This window comes from Alternaria triticimaculans, assembly GCF_023758025.1.
Source record: "Alternaria triticimaculans strain BMP 0046 chromosome Unknown scaffold_12, whole genome shotgun sequence".
In the NCBI taxonomy this organism is placed as follows: domain Eukaryota; kingdom Fungi; phylum Ascomycota; class Dothideomycetes; order Pleosporales; family Pleosporaceae; genus Alternaria; species Alternaria triticimaculans.
Window position 1 is genome coordinate 907,080 of NW_026055969.1, and position 18,764 is coordinate 925,843.

The following is an 18,764-nucleotide window of genomic DNA, read 5'->3' on the forward strand; positions in this document are numbered from 1 at the left end:
CGGGGAAAGGGGGTCAAGATCCATAAATTGCGATGTTGCTACTGGGCCAGTAAACCTCAACAATCAGGTCCTGCAGGTCCAACATACTCTTGTAGCGAATGCGACCATTCTGGGTACTTGGAGCAAATCACATGGTGATGAATCTCAAGATCGTTTCGATGTAATTTTGGTTTAGACCAGAAGATAGACCATGGCAACAGGAGCACGCTGGGGCTGAACAAGCAGTCGTATACATGGTTCTATCCTACACTAAGCACGAACTTCCAGATGCTCATGTCGCATCGCTAACGTAAAAACATAGGAATTCCTCTGATAAAGATGGAAAGCATAAAGACCAGCGTGGGATCGCACTTTACTTTCCCATGTGTTGTGGTGAAAGCGAGTGACAGGCATGCACGAGGTATGAAAAGACAAAGCAGCCGGAAGGCGCCGCGAACGGCCTGAGCAAAACTGTCCTTGGATAAGAAATTACCCATTTCTCAAAAACGCCGCTAAACGGGACCCTTAACTGACTCTTAGGAAAGAAGCCTACAAGGCTGAAGCTACGGTACAATGTAAAGAATCTAATCCGTATTGTGTGGTGGTAACTATACACATTGTACCCAGGTGTATTCCAAACAACCGAAAGAACTTTGAAAGAATAATTCACTACCTCAGCCACGAGCGCGGCCGCTGCGTCGGACAGTACCATTGGTGGCAGAAGTGGGTGAGGAGGTCGCAGCAGCGCCATTAGCCTTGGCTTTGTTTGCTTTGGTTCTAGTCGTGCTCCTCGCGGACTTGGGCGGTGTGGCTTCTTTGATCAGATTGGCAGCTTTGCGTTTTTGGATGACTGGTAATGGATTAACGCCGTTCGTGTTAGCAGCACCCTTTCCGCGTGTTCTTTTTGCTGGCGCAGGTTCGGGCTCGGGCTCGGGCTCTGAAGACGATCCTGGGTCTGAAAGTTCAGAGTCTTCTGCTTTATCTCCGTGCTCTTTCTCAGCCGCTACTTCTGCGTCGTTCATAGCCACATCTACTTCCGCAGCAGGAGTAGATTTGTCTTCTTGTTCTGCATCCGATGCATCGCTCTCTTCTTCAGCTTCTTCTTCAGCTTCTTCTTGGATATCTTCAGCAACACCTCCTGCGCCTTCTTCATCGCTTGATACCTCAACATAGCTCTTGTGTGCAATGCTCCGTCGATCGCTCTTTCTTCGTGGTCCACTAGATGGCGGAACACCGCCCTCAACATCGCTCGCACCATCATCGTCACCAGCTCTCCTCTTCTTCTTCGGTGTCTTAACGGGTCGCTCAGTCTTGGCCTTCTTATTCTTGATAGATCGGTCGCCCTTGATCTTCTTACGTGGCTTCTCCATACCATCTGAGGCCTTGCGCTTCTTGCTTCGAATAGCTTTTCGCACGAGTACATCAAGTTCGTCGACGAGGTCTTCCCCAATCCATGTCTTCTTGGCAATCTCTTGCGCCCGATCGTGACTCTCAAGAGGCCGGAAGATACCGGAGGGTAATTTCGTTTTCCCTGGCCATGATTGCATTGTCCAGTTGTTCTGCTCTTCCCACGAACGAATCAGAGCCTGCGCTAGATCTGACAAGATGTAAAGATTCTCATCAGCCTGGCGTGATGGTGCAATGCCGTCTGCTACGCCCTTGACGCGTTGAGCGACATGGAAGATAAGCGACAGGTTCTCCTCAGTTGCGATACATTTGAGGTAATACAAGATGTACTCTGCCATAAGCTTTAGTGTCTCGTCTTCTGTGTCGAAGTCGGGGTGGTGAGCAAGCAAGCTCAATAGCCGAGCGAATACGGTCTCCAATATTGTCTCCTTTCGTGCAGAAAAAGCAGCGCGGCGTGCTCGAATCCAGGTCATGGTGCTGTTCTTGATGGTCTTTTCAGGCTCATGTGCGAGGAAGAAGAGGATGGTATAGAATCGTGGCGGCAACCGGCCCTGACCAAGATATTTCATCAACTTGTCAGCAAAGCTCTGACGCACCTGCGCACAAGGATCATGTGTAATGAGAGCGAGTTGAACAAAGTCAGCGGGGCTCAAGAAAGCATCTAGGCGCTTGTTGCATGAGAGTTTGAGTAAGGAATTGGCTGCAAGAAGCCGCTGGCGCGATTTGTGTCCTGCTGGGGTGTTGCCATCCGCCGAGCCTTCCCCGCTGTCTTTCACGTAGCGGTTTAGTAGCCTGTACGTGTCTTCTGCAGCATCGTTGAAGTTGGCATCAGACGGCAAGGAGCGTAGCCGGTTCACTAGAATCTTGATCGCCCACGACCTGCCTTGGATTTCGTCATCCGGTATATCCATCCACTCGATATCTGCGTCGGCTAGCATCACATGTGGTTTCTGGAGAACCTCCTTGATAGCAATCTCAACGATGGCATCCATATCATCTTCGCAATCTTGCTGCGCTAGTAATACTAGTTGACTCAGCGCAGCTAATTTGCTAAGCCAGTGAGCCCCAGCGTACTGGAAGCCTTTGATGCTCTTCGTGAGAATTTCCTTCGCATGCATCTCCTTCTTGTCATCACTGTTCATAATGATGGTGATTGCATGCTTTGCCGCTTGCGGAGGTGTACCGTAGAAGGCAAAGTTAAGAAAGCTTTGTACCAACTTTAGGCTGTCCTTTCCGTTCATTGGTATGTCCGTGGGGAACTTCTGTGCAAATGCAGCACAGGCTTTGAGATCGTCTACTGCACCAGGAGGGTTGGGTTTCGTTGCTGTAGGTGCCTCACTTTCAAGTGTTTTACAGAGATCCTTTACGTGGGTGGAGAAAACCTTGGGGTGTTTTGTGGAGATTTCTTTCAACAACTCGTGAGCAGTGGCACCAAGGCCCTTGTCGTTAGTGCGAGTATACTCGATGACAGCTGGTACATGGCTTTTGTTGTAGCACAGTAGGCTAACGCGGTAGAGAAGTGGTGTCAAGGTATCGAGCACTGAAGAGCCTGGCCCCTCCTCAATCCTCTTTCTTAGCTCCTTGATGGACCTAACAACCCGGCGGTAGTCACTCGCTGGATCCACGCAGAACCGGATGAGAGCATAGGTACGGCGATCGTGGGCTTTGGCAAATTTCCATAAATCGTCCCTAACGCGGGTTGGATCGGGAAGTGTCTTCGCGTAGTAGGTGATGAGGCCCTCCAGATTTGTCTTGACATCCTTCTCACCCTTTTCTGTGACGCCACCATTGTAGTCTTCGCATAGTTTTAGAAAGTGCTCCATGTACCTAGCACCGGGACCCTGGTTCCCTTGTTTCGCGAAAAAGACCTTCTTGGCTTTCGCCTCCAGCCCGTTGACGAGTACGAGCAGTCTTTCGGTTCGCATCTTATCCAGGCCTGCTTCTGTGTAACCCGGGTCGTTGTTTGTCTGGCTGTCTTTTCCGGTTTGGGAGTTCCCAGCTGGCGGTGCTTTTGCTTTAACGGGTGGATAAGCAAGCGGAAGCAGCGAGTCGTATAGCGCGAGATCGACCTGCACGTTGATTTCGAGGTCGTTCACGTAGCAAGCTTCGAGAATACGGGATGGAATTGGGCCGAGCAGAGCCTTGATGCTGTCATCGCCCTCAGCGATGGCACCAGCAGCTACACCCCATATCTTGCCGAGAAGTCTCATAGACTCGGAATGGATGACGTTTTTCTTGTCCTTTACGCGATCGGCAAGATTGGAGAGAATGGACCCTGCTTCCGCCATACTGCCGTTGCTTCCGAGCTTGCGAACGATGTCGATGAAGTCAAAGTGCGCAATCGCTTTGACGGCGGCTAGACGCACCTTCTCGTCGCTATCAATCAAGCACTCACTAAAGTACTTGAGCAGCTTCTGTTCTTCTTCGAGATCGAGACCAATACCACCCGCGGATGTCATCAATATGCGACCGATTCCGGTGGTCCAAGCGGCGCGTATGATGGCAGACTTGTCGTTCTTACGCTGGAGGAAAGAATGATAGGCCACAGGGTATTGCGTGGGGAACGAGTTGATGGAGACTGGCGTGGTGAGATAGTCGAAGGGTCGCGCCGAGTCTGCGCGCGACAGGCTCTGTGAAGGATAGGCCACCGGGTCCATGTCGGGCAGAGGAGGTGGGCCAGCTGCACCAATGCCTGATATCATGTCGCCGAATGTTTCGGTAGCAAGCTGACGGAGCTGCACATTCTCCGTGGCGAGCTCGTCCTGTAGATGCGGGACGATCTCCTGAAGCACGCCAGGACAGCATTTCCATAGCTCGCGCAATAGCCGGTGTGCTTTATGTGCCTCATTGATATCGTCCTCTGAGGGGCCGCGACGAAGGTCGTCGGCAGCTTGGTCCTTGGAGTGGGGCTTGTATGTGCTCCCCGAGTTGGTGAAGTCGACAATGACTGAGCTGAAATAGTTGCCGATGAGGCGAGCCATCTTCTCTGGGAAAGCGTTGCAGACATTCTTAGCCATGTTGTAGGCGGGCGGTGCCTCTTTGCGCCGCAGCGTTGATTGCTTGGCGTCGATGTGCAGGCTCTTGTTGGCCCTGGCTGAGGCGGCGAGGGTGAAGGGATCGGCCCAGAGAAACTGGGCGACGACAACGTCGACCACGTCGTGCGTGACTGCCGGGGCCTCGTCTATGATGGTGGAGAGGATCTCGGTCATGTTGTGCTCGACGTTCTTGCTCAGCTCTTGGCCGCTGGACGAGGCGGACAGGACGTCGAAGCAGGTGGTGAAGAGGGCGGCGGTGAGGTGATGGGAGCCCGGGATCTCGTTGATGAGGAGGATGCTCTTCCATTCGGCGAGCGAGCGGAGGATGTACATGTGCTGGCTGTTGTAGGGGTGCGCGGGCTCGGCGAGGAGCGGCAGCAGCTTGAGGATGATGACGGAGAAGATGTCCTTGAGCTTCGAGGCCGGGTAGGGCGCATCGGGCGCAAACAGCTTCAGCATGTCGACGATGCAGCACAGGGTCCACGCGCGGACGCCGTTGTCCTTGTGCTGCACGAGGCTGTGGTGGGCCAGCGACTCGGCGACGGGCATGAGCGAGTCGCGGTGTGCCTCTTCCTGGTCTATGGTGCGCAGTTCGTCGAGCAGCGCCTTGAGTCGCGTCAACAGGTCGTTGACGCCAATCTGTTTGCCGGGCCGGCCAACAAGCGGTTGCTTGAACGTGAGCTTCTTCAGGCCCTCGCGTGCCTCGTCGCCGCGTTCCAGCTCCAGCTCTTGCTCCTGCTCCAGCTCTTGCTCCTGCTCCTGCTCCTGCTCCTGCTCGTCTTGCACCGCCTCGGGCGCGGCGGCCGCGCTGCGCCTACTGCGCGGTGCCATGTCGCGTGGCTGTGCGTGGGCAGCGGCGTGCAGAGACGAGGTAGTGTGTGTCGGCTGTGGCTGCGGTTGCGCGCGGCAGTGGGGTCGTCGAGTAGCAGCGCGGTGATGGGCATGGGGCGGCGATGTTGAGGCCAACGTGCTTGTGGTCCGACTTTCTGAGCCGCGACGCGCTAACTACGCGACTGACGTCCGCCTGTCGGGACCGTGCTCCACCACCACCGCCCACCACTCCTGTACGCCCCAGCCCGAACACACGCACTCTCCGACACTACCAGCCCCTTGGCCTTGACGCGCATCTGGCCATGTCACATGGAGCGCCAACACACCTTCCTGCAGGTACGCTGTCTGCCCAGACCTCCCCACGTGCGCTGACCCCTCTCTCTCTCAGTTGAAGCAGCCGTGTGTCCAAGTCCTACAAGCCACGGCCACTCTCTCGCAGAGCCCAAGCGCTCCGAGGGAGCTGATCCACGCCCTCACCCGTCTGCTCACTAACCTCCAATCCATCACCTCCACACCTGGTCTCCTGGACGCTAAACTCACTGAGTACGCTTTCGTCTCTCTATCTCAGGTACTGCGGAATTCCCGACACGTCCCAGTTAGAGCGCTAGAGCTCTGCCTGGAATGCATCTCGACCTTGCTATCTGCTAACTGGGGAGGTGGCCTTGAGCCTGCGCTCTCTGGACAACTCCTCATCCTCTTCACCTTTCTCGCCAAACCTTCATCCGCCGAGAATGGCATCTCGGCCACCTCAGAGGAGCTACAGTCGCTCGCTCTCGGGTGCACATCCGAGTTGATGAGTGCGACGTCTCGTACCAAGCAGGGCAAAGAGGCCATGACGGCTGCGGCTAACATACCTGCCTTGGGCGAGGCTGTACTAGTCATGCTCGAACGTCTCACAGATAGCAACTCCAACACCGTCAAGCTGCAGTCCACTTGCGCCCTCAAACAAACTGTCGGCGCGATTGGCGATGACGATGCTCTTGCCAGCTTTCTGCCCAGGATAGTCTCGTCTTTGGCTAAAATATTGACTCCCCGTAGCAGTGTTCGACCCGGCTTTCGCGTTGTCGAGCAAGGCTTGGAAGTTCTTGCATCACTTCTTGTCCGTTTACTTGGCGATGCCCAGACCAAAGATTTGCCCGAGACACTACTGTCGGATGAGTCTGGCGGATGCACCACAATATCTCGATCACTCGCTTGGCTACAAGCAACTGCAACACAGATGAAGATTGCGCTTGCCAATATCTTCAGATTGAGGGATCATGATAAGCAAGAGGTACGGCAAGCGCTCTTGACTCTGTGTCTTTGCGTCGTAAGGGATTGTCGTACATCACTGTCTCTTTGCACAAGCATGGCTATCGAAACCATGGTCGATCTGGCAGGCCATGAGACCCCGGCCGACACCACTGAGGACAAACTCAAAAGACTGTTATCAGCAGACCAGAATCTCTCCGAACTTTTGCGCGAAAGTTTGCATGGTTGGATCGTCGCCTTGCCTAGATTGATGCGATCAAAAGACGACCGTACCCGCCATAAAATCGTACATCAGATATCAGTCTCGCTTCGCCTGTTCGATGAAGATCCAATGATTCTAGATGAGCGTCTGGCCGATAGTCTTCGGGATGGCGTGTCTGCAGTCTTTATCCATGGCAGGGGGCTCGAAGAAATAAACGACCGCAACACCAGTCTCGTCGCTGGTCGTACGCTGGTATTTAGCTCGACAGAGTCGTCTTCTTTCCCACTAATCAGCATGCAATTCAAAGGCCAGGAAGACATGATGAAGGGGTTTAAAGTATTAGTTCAAGAACTTGCGCGATCCAACTCTGCGTTGGCCGTTGCTCAGGGCCTGACCAATTCCGTCGATCTTGGGGCGCCCGAGATGCGCTTGGCGAGCTTCTGGCTCTCAGTCAATCTAGTAAGAGACATGGCATCAGTCAATCCATCTGTCGATGATTTCATGAATCTGGGAACGCCAAACCCGAGGGAGGAAGTCTTGGATGACTTGTACTCGCATTCTCTGTCATTGCTGAACCAGCGAACTGTGGACACCAACAGCCATTGGCATTTATATGCATTAGCGCTGGAGACGGTAGCTTTGCAGGCGAAGCGGTACAAGACCGAGTTTCGCCCTGAGTTGAGTGAAGTACTTTATCCGGTGCTGCATTACCTTGGCAGTTCCAACAGCGCACTACGCGAGCACGCCCTGATTTGTCTCAATATCGTAGCAGGGGCCTCGGGATACAAGGACGCAGGGGAGCTTGTTGTCAGTAATGTCGATTACATTGTCAACGCAATTGGCCTAAAGTTGGCATATGGCGATGTGTCGCCTCAAGCACCACAAGTCCTACTCATGATGATAAGGCTTTGTGGCCCACCTCTCCTACCTTACCTAGATGACTTGGTGGATAGTATTTTCAACGCCTTGGAGAGATATCATGGCTATCCTAAGCTTGTGGAGCTGCTTTTCAACGTCTTGAAAGGCATGACGGAACAAGGTGTCAAAGCACCACAACTTGCCGTGTCAGCCGACAATAAGAAAGAGGAACATGTGCATCTGAAGAGAACGGTCGTCATGAACGATGTCATCGAAGCAATTCAAAAGTTCGAGGTAGAGACACAAGAGCGGGAAGAGGAAGAGAAGCAAGCGTCAAGGGAGGCACTCCCACGAAAGCCCTGGAAAGTCGGAAAGACTTCAGAAGATACCGACTCCAATAGCACGGACGAGGAGAACGGTCGCCCGCCTCCCCCGCACACCGAGGAGTCTTCCCCTCCCGCCCCGCGTGCCTTTGCTATTCTCCTCAAAATCTCCGAGTTGACACAGCACTATCTCACCACCATGTCGCCTAACCTCCGGAACTCGCTTCTGTCCCTCCTTCGTACCACTATACCTGCTATTGCAGAACACGAGAACTCACTCCTGCCCCTCATTAATACGCTCTGGCCTGTATTACTACCTCGTCTACAAGATTCGGAAGCATACGTGGTATCAAATGCGCTCGATATTGTAGCATTGATGTGTGAACACGGAAAAGATTTCATGCGAACTAGGATCGATGATGCATGGAACATTACCAGGAAGGTCTACGAACGCACTAGACAGAACGACGACTGCAACAGGAAAGGCAGCTTCCAACCGATGTCGCTAGAGATCAAGGCTATCGGGACTGGCCTGACGAGGCTCGCCGTGGACTCGCAGCCTACGGCCGACTTTTCACCAGTGGAGCTGTACGTTGATACGCCTACACGGATGATCTGGAACAGTCTGACCGCCTTGCTATGCGCCATTGCGAAAAACGTAACGATGCGGGATGAGCGCTTCGAAGAAATGCTGGACATGCTGGACCCTGTGCTAGCGAGAGACGACGTACGCGGAGCGCTGGGTCACAGCAACGCCGACGCGATATGGTTGCGACTATACAAAAAGCGGCAGGGGACTGACAGAGGGAAGCATTCTAGGTCATTTGTATCAACAAAAGCACATGAGGTAGCAGGCAAAATACCCGTAGGCAAGCCCCACTGGCATTTCGTGCGAGCCTAAAGCGAAACGATGTCTGCACAGCCACGGATGTCTATCGAAGAGCTTTCCATTCGGCCAGGCGCGGCAGCAGCAACAGTGCAGTTGACCTGCAGTATTGAAGGATTCCCATGTAACCATACTGTTATCGTATATATGGAATAATTGGACGTTCAGATACTTTAGTACTAGTGCAAGCATTTCACCCGTCTGCCCTTTCATCTAGCATCGCATGCTCCTCGTTCTTCAATTTTCCATATTGCCCAGTCACTGTACCTTTGCTACTCGAGTGTCACGCTGTAGATTAGCTGTGAAGGAGATTCCTTCTCCGTTACTTATCGCTCACTGTTTGGTGCACTCTTCTATAGATCATGAAAATATAGAAGAGAACCCAAAATTAACAGCATTCTGTACAACACATAACCCAACTTTCGTCATGGTATCCGCCTCACATTTTGTCCATGTCTGATCACTCGTACATGTTCTCAAGGATGATAAAATGACTTTGCGGTCTTTTTTCCCCAGGCATTATACTAGCTGATGTACGCCTTTTGTCACAGCCAGATCTTTGGGTCTTCTGCCTGCGCGCTCTTTACATGAAGCAACTCAGATATTCTACGTTGCACGTGTGACCTCGTATAACCACAAAGGTGCAACACGAGGGACCTTGCAGGGAGTATACCCTAGAGCAGAGGGACAGCAACGTAGTCTATCATACATAAGGTTGACGGCAGGACCGAAGTGGAATTCGTCAAATGAGTGTTCAAATTGTACAGCGCGCCAAGAATGTCACAAGATGAGACTATTCGGAACCAGCCCGGGCCCCACAGACCAAGCTCAAGACCATAGCTACCAGCAACGCCGACTGTGACCAGCAAACCCACATCACCGCACTAAATCCAAACACACTGAACCCAAACACACTGCAATACGGCATCATCTCCAGGCGCACAGCACGTACTATCGTCTACGTCCCAACAACACGACAAGGGGCGAAGATGCCACCAGCCCGTAGGCACTCCCGTCGCGCTCAAGCGCGTCGCAAACCACACGTAGGCGGCCACGACGCAGTGCACTAACAAGCTACCAGCGACCCGCGCCGTCTCGTCCAAAGACCTCCCTCCTTCGGTCGAAGGCGCCTACTACCGCAAATGCATCGACCTCCGCCGCCGCATAACCGACATTGAAGAGAACAACGACGGCACGCGCCTGCGCATCACACGCCTGAACCGCGGCATCCAGAAGATGCGCCTCGAGCGCGCATTCCTGCTCGAGCAGCTGAACAAGCACATGGAGTACAATGTCGACGACAGCGATCGCAGCAGCAGTCCACCGCCCACCCCAACCGATAAGCCCTTGAGGAGCAAAAGGAGCCACAACAGGAAGGGCACGCCTCCTCTTGGTGGCAGCGCCGAGGGCCGACTGGGACTGGGCTCTCTGCCGCATGCCATCAACCCTATGAGCAGTGCGCAGAGTACACCAGACCCGTCGGGACGGCCCCAGAACAGCTACTTCGGTGCCATTGGCGCTGCCACGACGACCAGTCCACACACCGCTGTCAACGGCGCGCCTCCTACACTTCCTCCCCTGCACGCGCTCCCGCCGCTGCACGCACAGCAGCCGCAACAGCAGCCACCCCCTCAGCGCGCCTACTTCGACCCGGCTTACGATGAACAGCGCCCGCCCGCGACCGACGCTGCGCCCCCTCCGCCGCACAACGGTGATACCGACATGACAGATGCAGCTTTCACAGCCGTCAACCGCTAAGACTGCGAAGCCGGGCAGCCCCTTTTGACGGCAAGCGAGAACAAATGACAGTAACCAGGAACACCATGGGAGGGCAGCGAGGCGTTTGGGCTTCTCAGAGCTCTAGGTAGGGGGAGTATTGTAATTCTTCTTTTGTGTGTTAGTATACTTATCCACTGCCTGGTGCTGTGATTGTGAAGCGGGGCTTGAGTCTTCCAGGTATGCTCCCATGGCTTTTGGCAAGTTGTTTGATCTTTCCTTCTTGCACGAGCGGTGTTGCACTCGTGTCACAATAGCACGTACATGAGCAAAGCAAAGTACACCTAGGATTTCCACTTGTGCTATCACCTTGACTAATTATTGCACGTGCAAGATGAAGTAGTGCGAACACCAATCTCAGCTTTCAGTGACTTCAAGCCGTCACGATCGCACTTGGTACATGTCCCGACTCACCCCACGTTTTGTTTTCCCGCACTCGAGCATTCACTCCCATCAAAAGTCTTCGTATGCAGACACAATGGGTTTCGCCCACCTCTTCCAGCCCGTGCTCCCCGCCTAGCATGATGCACATGGTCTGGTCGAGTATACCAATGCAGCTCTATTTCTCATCCGCATCCTTGTAGTGAACACCCTTGGCTGCTTCACACGGGTCGGGTGCATAGCCAATGGTGCAATGTTCCCAGTCCTCACTATCCACGAGTTCGCGCTTGAAGTTGAGAGCGTTGTAGATGTTTGCAAAGCGGAACTCGACGTACGAATGCTAGAGTGACCGTGTCAGTGTTATACAGACATGGGTCCGCACATGTTACTTACACCACGGGCGGTCTTTCCGCTCTTGATACGATCAACGTCGCGCTTGCTAACGCTCTTGCCCCGAGCGAGCTTCATAAGAGCCGCTTCGTTGTGCTCGTTAGTGCCGATAGCTCGCACGCAGCGTGACGCTTCGCCATCGATGCAGTTGCGGATGACATCGTTGATAGAGTTTGGTCCCTCAGCCTTCTCCACGAAGACAACTGCTTTCTTCATCTCGCCCACTATCTCGATTCCGTTTGCAGTGTCCTTGTGATACTTGTCGCATGCCTCGGGTGTAAGAAACTTGACAAGAGCGTTCGAGGAGCCCGGCTCTGGCATGGAAATGGACTCAAGCTTGCCACCCCATACAAGAGCCTGCAACTGGTTGATACTGGTAATCCCCCCAACACCCTTCAAGATGCACGTACGATGTGCAGCGGCTATGTCTTGTCAGTCTAAATTTCTGTCTGCACGGAAAAGGACTTACGATTCTCGCGCTTCTCCTGGGTCGGCCATCCCTTCATGCTATCCACTGGGTCCTTGGACATGGGCTTGCTGTTCTCAGAGCCCATCGCAACAGAAGGTGCTGGCGTCAAAGGCGCTTCCACCGACGTGGTGGTAGGTTGCTCTGGCTTGGGCAGAACATCACGCATGGCGGCGACGATACCAGATACTTCAGTCAGTGTCTCCAAGGAGACGTACCCCTCGTCCACGAGCTTGGCACACAGCCGGAGAAAATCTCCATCCATATCCCCAAGCGTTTGTTTGATTGAGTCGGCTGTACGTGACTCCGGGCGCTTCTTCAATATCTTATTGAGATAGTTGGCGACTGCGAATGCTAGACGTGCCTTGAGAGCTTCGTTGCTTCCAGCATCTACCTTGGTGGTTGACGTGTATGAGTCGTGGAGCTTCCTTGACATGGCCTTGACGAGATATGCCGTGTTTCCCGTGCTGTTCGGAAGCGCCTGGATGTACTCAGTCGCCTTACGCATGTACTCACTCTCTAGCTTGTCTTGTCTCGGTTCTGCGGTCTTGCTACCGGGAGACTTCTGGATGCCTCCCTTCTCAGCCTCTGAATCATCCGTCTTGATCTTATCTGCCTTGGCCTCAGCAAGACGTGCACCAAACGAGAATGCAGTTTGGCCAGGTCTTGCTACCGTGGGACCTACGGGTGTGCGAGGCCCTAGGATGGTTTTGCTGTTAAGGCGAGCGTAAAGTGCATCCATTGCGGATTCTTCGTCCATGGCATCAGTTGTAGCTCTCACGACCTCCTTGGTGGACGGAACCACTTTCGATGTAGGAGCAGTCAAAGCAAGTGCTGCGCCCTCTTTGTGAAGGGGACCGGGCTTGGACGCTCTAGAGGTACTGGCGTTCGCTGGTCTGTACGCACATTAGTGGAGTCCAAGGATTAAGTAGTAATGCGTACCCTTCAACAGCCTGGGGCATGGTCTTGACTGAGCCTGGAGCTGGCGATGATGTCACTGACGGGGCGGGCGGTGCGAATCGCGACGGGGTCGTAGGAATTGGTCCCGCAGCCCCGACTATCTTGACGGCGTTCTTCTTGAGCTTCAACTTGCCAGCAGAAGCTGCAGGTTGAACAGCGAGATTGCTGCGTGCGTCCCCAGATGGCGAGGCAGCCGGCGGTGCGATCATGTACCTCGAGCGATCCATGTCTATGGCTGCAGACGACAGTGGAGGTGGACTGGTGTGTCGTACGACTTCCTCCCGCGCGGGCGATACAGGTGGCGATATAAGAGAGAGCGCAGCCGGAGCAGACTTTCTTACAAGATCACTGCCCTCGTGCGCAGTGATTTTGATGTTGACTGTGTTGTTCGGAGTGGATGTCGCTGGGGAAAGGTTAGTGGAGCAGGGCGCGTGAGCAGGTGAGAGAGTCTGCACGTACCACCAATCCGCTTGTTCACCGTTATATTCGCGATACCCTCGATGCAGGCGTCGAGGCAGGATTGGTAGAGTTTGTCCTCGCTGTTACGTATACGAGGACGTGGATGGGGCTCGCCAGGCATGAGACAAGACGTGCTGCGTTGGCGTGGGCAACCGTTGGGGGGACGTCGGGTTACAGAGCAGGAGACAAAAACAGTCTGAGCGCCCACACGCGGTTGCCGTTCCTGGCGGTAGCCTACAGCCAATGAGACGGCAGTGATGAAGACGAAGCTGAATGCTGTGCAAGTGAGAATACTTGCACTCCACCTCGATACATTGCCGATATAGCGACGCAAGCTGGCCATACGGCTATTACGGTCGAGCAGGGAGCTCCTACCAGCAGTGCGGCATTAAAGCATGATTGTGTAGTCGCTTTGAGCCGAGGAGACAAGCGGCAGATGGTGAAGAGAATGCAGATAGTCCGTCAATATGACACAAGCTCATTTGCGTATGCTCAGACACGTCTCTTGGCTTGCAAATGAACACGAAAGAGCTTCACAGGTTGCATATATCCAGACGGAAAGTGACTCGGTTGTGAAGTGAAGCTTAGCATTATGAGATTCATTTTACTTAGCTGGCACGACCAAACTGTCCGGAAGCTGCACAGTTGACGCTTACATGAAGGGTATCCAGACACGAGTTCTTGCCCTGTACACCTTGTACTCTTCGCCGAAGAACTCGATTAGATGTTTTTCTTCGTCTAGGATGGGTGAGCAGCTTGACTGGGGCCATGGGTGTGTAAGGCTTACGTGAAATGCGTGTCATGAAAAAATACCACAGCACGCCTGTATATCCCAAGAAGCAGACAGCGTTACCCAGCATGACCTGTGTGCCGATGCCCCACCAGAAGAAACCGAAGTACGAGGGGTGACGGAAGTAGCGGTACAGTCCATGGGTCACCAATTCGTGCCCATCGCTCTTACGCGACTGCACTTGGTGGTTGAAGTTGGTACCCGCCTGCATCATCGCTGTGCTGCGCACAGCTTGTCCCACCACGACCATGCTTATGCCCAGCGCGATGACCCACGGCGGGTGGATTGTCGATTGGTAATCGGGAAAGAAAGACGAAGTCACCAGAGTCTCGATGAAGGCCATGGTATGGGCTTGTCGGTATTGGTCGCCGTTGGTGAGGAGGAACGAGGAGATGTACGCGACCGGGGTGTTGTACGCGGCCGTCGTGTAAAACTCGAGGAAGTGGAACATGGACAGCGCGCTGAGAAACATGAAAGGCCGCCATAGATGATTGCCGTTGTATGCTAGCAGAGCCGTACCGACGACGCCGAGAGCCATGGCGCATCCCAAGCAGAAAGCACGCACGGCGATGCCACAAAGCGAGCGCTTGCCGTGGGGAAAGAACTCGGGCGCGGTGGCATGCTGGCTCCCAGCCGCCACAGTTGAGGCCTCAAGCTCGCGTGATGCATTTCCGTTGGGCGGGAGAATATCGACACCGGGGGATAGCGAGCCGTTCGGAGCCATGATGATGGCAGGCAGGTAGAGGTCAAGTACGGGGAGCTCGGGGGGCGAGGACGGGATGGACGATGGCGTTCAAGACATGGTTCTACCAAGGCGCAGAAGAAGGGGCCCTGCTGCACAACCCCGATCGCATGGCTTGCGGAGGCCGAACAATAGCAAGGCGTGAGCGACTATCCAGGACCGGCTGGCCTCGGGAACAGCCGAGGGCCTTGGCGCCCCGCGCATAGCTCCCGCGACCTGTGCTCCTTCACAACCGTCACACCGGCCTCGGTAGCATGCGCCGGGCAGCCAGCTTCCTGCATGCCAGCCATGGACATCTCGCAGAACAAGCAGCGTATGCTCTGCGGCGAGCTCTACCATGCCATGACGCCTGAGCTGACAGCAGAGCGCGCACGATGCAGGCAAGCTTGCAGACGCTTCAACGATGCCGGTGATGTACCGCGTCGCAGGCTAGTCCAACTGTTTCGAGAGTATGTGTGGCTGCTCGATTGCTTGTCGAGAGACGTCCTTATACTTTGCCTAGCATCATCCAAGACGAAACCCCTCTTCCACCACCAGCACCTACAACAGAAGAAGACGCCAAGCTGTTCGAGGCTGAACCATGGATTAACCCACCGGTTACTATGGACTATGGATATAATGTGCGTTTGGGCAAACATGTCTTTGTCAACTTCCACGCCGTCTTCCTCGACACCTGTCTTACTACTATTGGCGCACGCACACTCGTCGGTCCGAACGTCAACTTCTACTCAGCTACTCATCCTCTCGACCCAGCCATCCGGAACGGCCTTAGCGGGCCTGAGTTGGGCAAGGAGATCCACGTTGGCGAAGACTGCTGGATCGGTGGCAATGTTTGCATACTGCCTGGTGTTATGATTGGTAGAGGTAGCGTCGTAGGCGCAGGAAGCGTCGTTACGAAGAGCGTCCCAGAGTTTACAGTCGTCGCTGGCAATCCCGCTCGCATCATCCGCAAGATCGAGACCGAAATGGACTCTGAAAGCAATAGTCGCCATGCTGGCAGGCAGAACGACCTGCAGCACTGACTTGTATATCAGTCACCCTCGCAATGAGCTTCCCCTCGTTACGAGCGGCAGTTTCACAACTCTCAAATCGAGCATCACGAGTTCTCTCGGACTCCGAACTGCATTTGGAATGGCAATGTAAGAAGAGAAGGCTACAGTCGCATAAACCTCCCTACAAATCTCTGCTGCTCCTGCAACTGATACACCAGACCTTGTTACGCCGTGCTTTAGTGGACTCTAGCGCTTCTTGCCGCTTCCAGCTTCCCTCAGCATTTTCCAAACGGGGCGATGAATGATTGCACGCCTCTGAAGATCCTCTAAGATATTAGATATTTGCAATACGGATACGATTATGAACAGATTCGACGCGAAACTTGTTTATCTTGACAGATTGTTTGCAACAAGCAATATCGTAAATCTTTTTGCTTACACATCTCTACAGTCTAATGAAGCATCATTGTGCGTACTCAAGGATCAAATCCACAGATACACAGCGCGATCAAGTCGTATGAGCACGCAACAGGAATTGGGCGACCTGAAGCCTGCCTGTGTCGATCTGGAACAATTGTGGGGCGTTTGGACTAAGGTTCAACACAAGATCTGATGATCGCCTGCAAGCTTCGGGCGCCAAGACCGACGAAACCTGTTCCCAGACGCTGTCAAAACAATGACATCGGCTTGCAAAACATCATTAACTAATCCAACTTACATGCACGACATGGCGTACCTTGCGAAACGTCCTGTTTGAGTTTAGGGCTGAACTTCGGCATCGCTCGCTTTGAGGGTCTCGGCAATTTGGAAGGCCATTTGGAAGCGCCTGATTCAAAATATGGCATACTTCGAAACTACGCCATTGAGCTAAGCGTGTGCTACCTGACTTGACGCCAAGGGCTGCGAGCCCTAGGGCTTGATCCCCAGACTGTTACGATGCATAGGCCTGCCCACCATCATGCCTTGACGGCAAGGCTTTCCGAAGTTGTAACAGAGGCGATACAAATACCACAGCTCCCATCATCCTGATAGTCTTCATCGGACTGGTTCCTCACTCACTACAGACTAATATTTTCCGCTCTACAACCTCAGCATTCCATCCACTCTTTGATATCTCTACTCATAATCTTAGTCCACTCGACAGATCCGTTCTCACAGACAAAATGAAGTACATTTTCATTGCCTCGCTCCTTAGCTCTGCAGCTTACGCTGCCCCATTCGCCCAGGTGCAGGGCGGCAACGGTGGTAACGGCAATACTGCTGCCGCCACGACTGGTCAACAGACTACGAACCAGGGCGGCAATCAGCAACAACAGCAACAAGGAGCGCAGACCGGAAACCAGCAACAGCAAGGCACCACCAATGCCCCGACTGGACTTGGCGCTGGTATACAAAATGGACAAACTCCCACTGCGAACGACCTCGCTACTGCGGTCTCTAATTGGATGGCCGATACCTCGATGGTTTCTAACTTCCTCAACACTGGAGCTAGCATCCAGAACAACGTTCAGTTCAAGCAGGCTGCCACCGTAGCCTTCAACGCCGAGGTCGATGAGCTCAACCACAAGGCCATCATTGACGCTGCTAATGGCGCGGACCCCAATGTCATTGCTGCCAACAGCACCCTCGCCACTGGCGGTTCTTTCCAGGATGTCGTCGACAAGCTTCAGCAGATGTCTGTTCAGGGAATGGCTGCCGCTGGTAACATCGACTTGATCAACCAGAACCGCTGCGTTAACGTCCTCCCCAACATTGATGCCTACATGGCCTCTACTGGATCTACCTCGCAGGCAGTTCGTCCCACTGTCTGCGACCAGACTGGCGTTGCTGGTGGTGTCCAGGGGACTGGCCCCACTCAGCCTGGTGCGCCAGCAGGTAGCCCCGCCGCTGCATTTGCCGCTGGTCAGGCTCTTGCTCAAGGAACTGGCAATGGCCAAGTCCAGAATACCGGAACAGCTGGTGGTGCTGCCGCCGGCAATACTGGCACTGCTACGAACAACGGACAAGCGCCTCAGCAAGGCGCCGGCATCTCCCCTACCAACGGACAAGCACCCCAGGGAACTACAGGTGTGCAGGCTCCCCAGCAGGGAGCTCAAGGTGCCGCCGGACAGCAGGTTCCACAACAAGGTCAACAAGCTGGACAACAAACGGGACAGCAGCAGGGACAGCAGAATGGACAACAGGCGACACCAAATGGTGGTAACCAGAACAATGGCAACCAACAGCAGGGAACCAAGGGTGCGGCTGCAGGACAGCAGTCTCAAGGCCAGACGCAAAACGGCGGTTCCCAGCAACAGGCAGGCAACGGTGCGGCTGCAGGCCAAGCATCTCAGGGTCAGACCCAGGCCGGAGGTAACCAGCCCCAACAGGCAGGTAATGGTGCTGGACAACAGTCCCAGGGCGGCAACGGTGGCAACAACAACAACAACAACAACTGAGCACTAGGCTTGGTACTTGATTGAGAAGATGATGTGAAGGATTAGCAAGGTGACGGCTATGTGCTGGCGACTAGCCAATCGGTCTTTTCTGTATATAAGAATAATGGTTGAAAGGGGGGATGACTGTGGGAGCCTGTATGTAAGAATGTATGAGGAAGGAAGGGATTATATGATATAGCTGTAGATATGCGATTTATGAGCCTGCCGCCCAGTCTTTCTGTTTTGGACTTGCATGCGATGGCACTGACTTGAAGATCAAGGTTTCGAAACCTCAGGCGTGAACGCGTGGATACCTGACGGTCGCGGAAAGAAGCCAGTGACGTGAACCGTGTCTTGGGTACGCCTGGGCCAGGGGCAAGTTGCGGTGGCTGCAGCACAGGTGAAACGATGTACCAAACATCAGGTGCTACAGGACCGGATAGCTTGATATATGCCAGAATGGGAGGGTGCGAGACGGACGAGGCGTCAGGCGCCTGTGCTGGTCACGACATGTCGCATGTTTGATGCCGTCTCTCACCGACTCCGGGGTTCTGAGGTGCTGACACGTGCGCAAGTCGCGTGACGTAGCGACATGAGAAGTGTGCGCTCGTTGCGGCAA

At 54.0% G+C, this 18,764-nt stretch overlaps 6 protein-coding genes across 6 annotated transcripts; 3 read left to right on the forward strand and 3 right to left on the reverse strand.

Annotated features, from left to right (window-relative positions):
- Positions 1-653: 653 nt before the first annotated feature.
- Positions 654-5,252, reverse strand: J4E78_007842 (uncharacterized protein; the record flags this gene model as incomplete). The annotated part of the gene is made up of 1 exon (XM_049368445.1): positions 654-5,252. The coding sequence occupies one exon, from the start codon at positions 5,250-5,252 to the stop codon at positions 654-656; it is 4,599 nt and encodes a 1,532-aa protein (XP_049220099.1).
- Positions 5,253-5,561: 309 nt separating this feature from the next.
- On the forward strand, positions 5,562-10,530 carry J4E78_007843 (uncharacterized protein; the record flags this gene model as incomplete). The annotated part of the gene is made up of 4 exons (XM_049368446.1): positions 5,562-5,588; positions 5,641-8,613; positions 9,594-9,774; positions 9,854-10,530. The coding sequence occupies 4 exons, from the start codon at positions 5,562-5,564 to the stop codon at positions 10,528-10,530; spliced, it is 3,858 nt and encodes a 1,285-aa protein (XP_049220100.1).
- Positions 10,531-11,107: 577 nt separating this feature from the next.
- On the reverse strand, positions 11,108-13,325 carry J4E78_007844 (uncharacterized protein; the record flags this gene model as incomplete). Its single annotated transcript, XM_049368447.1, has 5 exons — positions 11,108-11,269; positions 11,323-11,741; positions 11,789-12,681; positions 12,728-13,148; positions 13,205-13,325. The coding sequence occupies 5 exons, from the start codon at positions 13,323-13,325 to the stop codon at positions 11,108-11,110; spliced, it is 2,016 nt and encodes a 671-aa protein (XP_049220101.1).
- Positions 13,326-13,856: 531 nt separating this feature from the next.
- Positions 13,857-14,718, reverse strand: J4E78_007845 (uncharacterized protein; the record flags this gene model as incomplete). Its single annotated transcript, XM_049368448.1, has 2 exons — positions 13,857-13,942; positions 13,992-14,718. 2 exons carry the CDS (start codon positions 14,716-14,718, stop codon positions 13,857-13,859), a joined length of 813 nt encoding a protein of 270 aa, XP_049220102.1.
- Positions 14,719-15,024: 306 nt separating this feature from the next.
- On the forward strand, positions 15,025-15,758 carry J4E78_007846 (uncharacterized protein; the record flags this gene model as incomplete). Its single annotated transcript, XM_049368449.1, has 2 exons — positions 15,025-15,185; positions 15,239-15,758. The coding sequence occupies 2 exons, from the start codon at positions 15,025-15,027 to the stop codon at positions 15,756-15,758; spliced, it is 681 nt and encodes a 226-aa protein (XP_049220103.1).
- A 1,133-nt stretch (positions 15,759-16,891) lies between these two features.
- Positions 16,892-18,166, forward strand: J4E78_007847 (uncharacterized protein; the record flags this gene model as incomplete). The annotated part of the gene is made up of 1 exon (XM_049368450.1): positions 16,892-18,166. One exon carries the CDS (start codon positions 16,892-16,894, stop codon positions 18,164-18,166), a length of 1,275 nt encoding a protein of 424 aa, XP_049220104.1.
- Positions 18,167-18,764: the final 598 nt, after the last annotated feature.